At 50.8% G+C, this 6,147-nt stretch overlaps 1 protein-coding gene across 1 annotated transcript in view; it reads left to right on the top strand.

Annotated features, from left to right (window-relative positions):
- Positions 1-264: 264 nt before the first annotated feature.
- Positions 265-6,147, top strand: part of CTH (cystathionine gamma-lyase) — a 66,353-nt gene continuing 60,470 nt past the window's right edge. Inside the window, exon 1 of the mRNA XM_019528403.1 lies at positions 265-465. Within this exon, the coding sequence (XP_019383948.1) occupies positions 298-465 (168 nt within the window). The 5' untranslated portion in view covers positions 265-297. The remainder of the gene's footprint in view (positions 466-6,147) is intronic.

Here is a 6,147-nt window from a genome sequence, read left to right as displayed (position 1 = left end):
GTTGAGGGGAACTCGCGCCTCGTCGTAGCGAGTCTGAGGGCGCGTTACGTGCCCGGCCTCTCGGGGCGGGGGGGGCAAAGGCCCTTCCAGACCCTGCCCAGGCCGGCTGGCTCGCGGGTCGCTGGTCCGGGCGGGAGGCCGGCGGTGGGACGCGGCACCGCCTCCGCGCCGCGCCAATGGGCTGCGCCTCCTCCCGCACCACCCAGCCCCGCGGGGAGGAGCTGCCCGGGGCTGGCGCAAGCGGGTGGCTGCATTGCACCGGCGGGAACGGCGGCCCCAGCAGACCCGCAGCCGGGCATGGAGGCGGCGGAGGACGGGCCTCGGGGCTTCCTGCCCCGCTTCAGCCACTTCGCCACGCAGGCCATCCACGTGGGGCAGGAGCCGGAGCGCTGGAGCTCCAGGGCCGTGGTGCCGCCCATCTCGCTCTCCACCACCTTCAAGCAGCGGGCGCCCGGGCAGCACGCGGTGAGCGGGGCCGGGGGCGGGCAGCGCGGCTTCCCCGAGGGGCCGATGCGGGTGGAAGAGCCCGGCCCGGGCCGCCGCCGAGGGCTCGGCTGGGCTGCCTGCTTGAGACGGCGGCGGGGGAGGGGGGGGGGTCCCCACCGGCCGGGAATCGCCTGTGCGGGCCTGGCCCCTCCCCGCCGCCACCCCGGGCTCGGCCCCCCGGCCACACCATCGCTGTGAGCTCCGGTGCAGAAATGCAGCTTTTTTTGCACAGACGTCCATCCAATACACTCTCCGTTCACTGGATGTATATTTTGCCCACCCCAGGGTGGCCAGTTTTTAGTCGAGCCAGCTCCACAAAGTGTGGCTTTCGTAGCTGTGTGAAAAACAAAAGCCCCAACGTCAGCCGGCCCCTAGTGCCAGGTGTGACAGTGGGTGGCAGGTTTGAACCTGAAGGGATGCTGGCTACGGCCTTCCGGCGCACCGCTTCTGCTTCCTCTCCTCTCCGGGGCAGAATGGGCTGGAGCAGCGGTGCTGACTCAGGCTCTGGCCCTGGCACCCAGCAGGAGCGCCGCACACCTGGAAAATTAGAGCAGATCTTGCAAGTTTTTTGTAATGGGTCGGCAGCTGTCCAGAGTACCATGTCAATCATTAAGGCAGTCACAGGTTATACTTTTAAAAAGCAATGCATTTAATGTTTAGTCAAGTTTTTTAATTGTAAACTAGCCAGTTGCTCTCACCTGGCCAAGCTAGAATGATGCGTGGAAGTGCATTGCAAAATGTTGACTGAGACAACGTAATTCCCTTTCTTGGTTCTTTGCTCCTTTGATGGGAAGTAGCATGTTTTGCGAGAGTCAAGAGCAGGCAGATTTGTATTCCTCTGAGGCTAGTCAACACGAGCCCTATTTTTTTTTTTTTTGTTCTAGCTTAGGGCTGTTCAACTGGCAGCCTTGCAGGCTGCACCACGCTGCAGGAGGGGTTAATGGGAAGCCTGTGCTTCCAGCTGCCACACTCCCCATCTCTTCTGCATCTGTGGTGGCAGCCTCAGTCTCTGGGGCAGGGAAACGTAATCATAACCTCACTGCCACGGTGTGGAGGGGAACTTGTGCTGCACACGTAGCAGCATGGCAGGGGAGCTCTGGGTTCACCCACAGCAACAGTGGCTTGTAGCCCCCAGCCACTCAGAAGTTGGACAGCCCTGTTCTAGCTGAATATCGGGCAGATTTCGAAAACCATACTGTATTTCTGCCTACAGCTATCTTTCTGCCTACAGCTTATCCCATTAGTATGGGGGGATAAGAATAAAAAAAGGATTGTTAGTTTATCAACATGGATACACAACCCTTTCAGTTTCTGTATATGATAGTACTGCTAAAAGGACATTTGACTGCAGTATAGAGTGAGCAATAATTCCAATCCATGAAATACAAACTCTAGTTGAAGGGAAGTACATTTTATAGATGTTGGATGTAATAATTCAGCACAGAATGTATGTAATATTCTGAAAGGAACTGTAATGACTGCTTGCAGAATTCAAAAAACCCAAAAGTGCCATTAACCTGATCCCAAGATTTCAGGTGACTAGTAACATTTTGGGTGCCCAGCCTGAGGCATCTTAAATGGGTCTCATTTTTCAGAAAGTGTTGGGCACCCACTTTCAGCAAAGCAAGCTCCTTCAGGCTGTCTCAGATTAGGTATGACACTTCTTTTATTTTAAATCTTGGCCTTCATTTGAAAGTCCAGATATTACTGTTATCCTTTTCTTTTACTAACTTTATAATGGTCTCATGTCCATGAGATTTCTCAATCTCTTCTTCAAGTTGTTGGTAGAAAACATTCTTGTCCTCATTGCTAGCTTGAAGGGTAGGTATAGACACTAAACAATGTGATGAAGCCATTCTGTGCGTGCACTCTGAGCATTATGAGTCAAATAGATACAGCAATAGTTGGTCAGTCAGCGTGTGCATAATTGCCAAGCCATGTGATAGCATCCTCAGTGGCCATGTGCAGTTCCTGTAGCCCACCACTGAACTTAGTGGGCGGTCCTTGACAATATGCAACATGGTGTGTGTTTTGAACAGCTACAGACTGGGTTGTTGCAAAGACCCCAGTGATGGAAGTTGGCCGTGCACAGACCTTGCCTTGTCTGGAACCTGTTCAGCAAGGCCCACTGACGGCCTGGCAGTATTGCTAGGTCTGCCCACCTGGCTTTAACTTGCTTACCTAGCTTACCTGCCCACCTAACAATATGTGGTGATTTCAGTGCAAGAGTTGGATGTAGTTTTAAGAATTGGCCTGGCATTCTGGGCAAACACAGGTTTGGTAACATGAATTAAAATGGCCAGTGAGTGTTAGAACTTTGTGCACGTTAAAATCTATGTGCTATCAACACCTATTTCCCTGGGAAAATCACAAGAAAGACATTGTAGAAACATCCAAGATCAGGGCACTGACATTAATTAGATCTAGTACTGGTTAGGCATAACCACCTGAAAAGAAAATCCTGCATATAAGGTCTTATAGTGCCGACTGTGACACTAACCATGCCTTAGGCAGAAGACTAAGTCAGAATCAATTTTAAAAAGATCCACCATATCAAAACTACCAGTTGCCTTCAGATAGATACCAGCCAAACTAAAGACTAGTCCTGTGCAAAGCGGCAAGTATTCGCTTCAGATTCAGATTCGGCCGATTTGGAGGGACAGTGATTCCATTCAGCCGAATCAGATCCAAAGATTTGGCACCACTTTGGCCACAGACTAAACAGGCAGCAGTCCTCACCATGCTGGACACAGCTGCCTCCAGCTGGTAAGTCTGTTGTGGTGGGTGGAGGTGGGAGGGAAGGTGCATGGGGGGGCATATCAATGCCCCCACAGGCATGGCAGCGCTGGGAGTGGGGGCTATACCCTACTGCCAAGCCGCACCTGCATTGCGCCCCCTCGCACCCGCCTTGGCTGGGCAGGTGGCAGCAGGGTGTAGCTGAATATTTTCTGAATCGATTTGGTGGCTTTTGATTTGATTCGGACCTTTAATTGATCTCCTGATTCGATTCTGATCCAGAGATTCGGCCGGCGAGTCAGGCTGAATCTCCTCCAAATCCAGTCGGCTACCAAAGCTTTGCACAGCCCTATTAAAGACATAAAAAGATAGACTGTTCAATGAAGAAGCTGTGAAAGCAAGTTTACCTAACAACTTGGCCACTGAGGCTTGCGAGAGCTTAAAAACTAACAGGTACAATGCTGCTATAACAGCATTTGGCAAAAAATGTGGACTGGTTTGAGTAGCTGTGTTGATCTAAGAACATAGGCAGGCAAGGTTCTTTGGTTAGATGTGATATCTTTTACTAGACCAACTAAATAGTTGGAAAAAAGTTCTTTGCAAGCTTCTGGGCACAAACACCCTTCTTCAGGCATTGGGAGACTCTGCTGCTGTTATGAGTTCTCCAAGGCAGAACTCATGACTGGGTTGAAGAGCATTCTGAAACCCTTGTACCCACTGGGTGAGAACAAAGGGACAGTGCTAACAATTTGTAAGAAATCTCCCAATACCATAACCCTAGAAAATCTGAGAAAGGGTCAAAGAGAAATGCAAAAGAAGATTAAAAGGTGTGCCCAAGATTTTTGGCTGAAACTCTGCGATGATATTCAAAAAGAAGCCAACACAGGTGATAACTGTAGAATGTACATCAAACAAGCAGTTGGTCCAGTCAAGAAGAAAACAGCTCTGCTGAAAGACTTAAACAGAAAGACTTAAACACTGATAAAAACAATTTGAGTGTTGGATTGATGACTGGAATTATAGGGCACCTACACATGAGTAGTGAAGTTTCTCCAATGTGCTGTAATTACAGTGGGTCAGAGCAGACTCAATTAATAGTCTGCTGGAGTGTGGTAATTACCATGCTCCAGTGGACTTCAGCAGCTCAGGTACTAGCATCCCCACATTTAAAAATGGTGGCAGAGTTGCTTTAACTAAAGCTCATTCAGTGCAATGCTCCAGGCACTTTAATTAGAGTGGCTCTCAGAGCTGCTCTAATTAAAGTGTCCCACCCCCCCCTCCGACTCCCAGAGCACTTGTATAAATACCCATATACTTCAGTGAAACTGAATCAAACCAAAAAGCTTGAAGGATTACCACAGTTTGATTGATTTGGACAAGTCTACATCAGAAGATTTGCAGAAAGCTATTAAATTGATTACTGGGAACAAGGCATCCAGCAACAACTGTTTGCCGGCTGCAGTCTACAAATGTGCCAACACTCAATTGCTTTGAAAGCTCTATGAAGTTATACCGCTCTGTTGGAAAGAGGAAGCAGTAGCCCAAGGCTTCTAAAATGATTTGTACAATTATACAAAAACAAAGGAGATAGAAGTGACTGAGAAGTCACTTAGAGGTATCTCCTTGTTAAACATCATTGGAAAAATTGTCACTCGCATCATGCTCACTAGGCTGCGCTCTAGGTGAAAGAATCTATTCTGAAAACCAACGTGATTTTTTGCTGAAGTCACTCCACCATTGATTTGATATGATATTTTTGGTCACACAACTGCAAGGGAAGTGTCGAGAAAAATGAATACCACCATATATAACCTTCATTGATCTGACAAAGACCTTTGATACAGTCAACAGACAGGGCCTTTTTATAGAAGTGCACCAATACATCGGTGCCATATCATATTGGCACTGATATAAGGAAAATTGATGTTATTGGTAATCAGCTTTTTTTGGCTGATGTAGCTGATAATGTTGCCGATAAATGCCGCATGCATACGCATCTTCAGTGCAGCACGCAGGTGGCTAAGAGCACAGTCTGGCAGTGTGGAGAGGAGTGCCCAGCTGGTACGTCTGTTGGGGAAGAGGTGTGGGGGGAGCAGACTGAAGCCTCCATGGTGACAGATGGGCTGGGGCTGGGGCTGGGGCTGGGGCAGGTGCTGCACAGGTGGGGCAGGGCATGGGACAGAGCCATGAGCAGCTCATTTGGGGAGTGTGGGGGGGGGCAGCTCCTGCTGCTGCACACACCCCAGGAGGGCAAGGGGGCATGTGCCCCTGGATCTGTGCAGAGAGCAAGGGTGGGCTGCTGCTGTGGACTAGAGCCTGGGGCAGTGCTGGGCTCTTCCTGGCAGAGGGGATAGGCCAGGGCTGCACTTGGGGCAGGCAGCAGTGGCACTAGGAGGAGAGGGCTATGGGGAGGGGAGGCTACAGCCACCCCAAAATTTGCCGTAGCTGCCACTCCCAGTGCCTCTGCCTCTTTCCCCAAGCACAGCCCAACCCAGCCCCCCTACCAGGAAGAGCCCAGCGTCGCCTCCAGCCCCAGCCCACTGCAGCAGCCTGCCCTAGCCCTGCGCATAGTTCCAGGGGCATATGCCCCCCCATGCCCTCCCAGGATGCATGTAGTAGCAGGATCCACCATCCACCCCTTTCCCCCCACGCCCCACCCTGGCTGGGCAATGCCTGCCCCACTCTACCTTACTGTGGGGGCCTCTATCTTCTCCCCTTCTCTCCACTCTTGCCCCTTACACCACAACAGACTTACCAGCCAGATGCTGCTCTCCAAGCTTCCAGGCCGCAAATCAGCAATCAAATCAGCATCGGCAGATATGGCTCATTAAAAACTCAGTCATCGGTATCGGCCCCAAAAAGTCTATATCGGTGTTCCCCTACCCTTTTACTATTCTGAAGAAACTGGGTTGCCCCCCCCCCCCC

The sequence above is a fragment of the Gavialis gangeticus genome, unplaced genomic scaffold (genome assembly GCF_001723915.1).
Source record: "Gavialis gangeticus isolate Ggan-Ray unplaced genomic scaffold, GavGan_comp1, whole genome shotgun sequence".
Lineage (NCBI taxonomy): Eukaryota > Metazoa > Chordata > Crocodylia > Gavialidae > Gavialis > Gavialis gangeticus.
The sequence above is the reverse complement of the archived record's forward strand: the minus strand, read 5'-3'. Positions and strand labels throughout refer to the sequence as shown.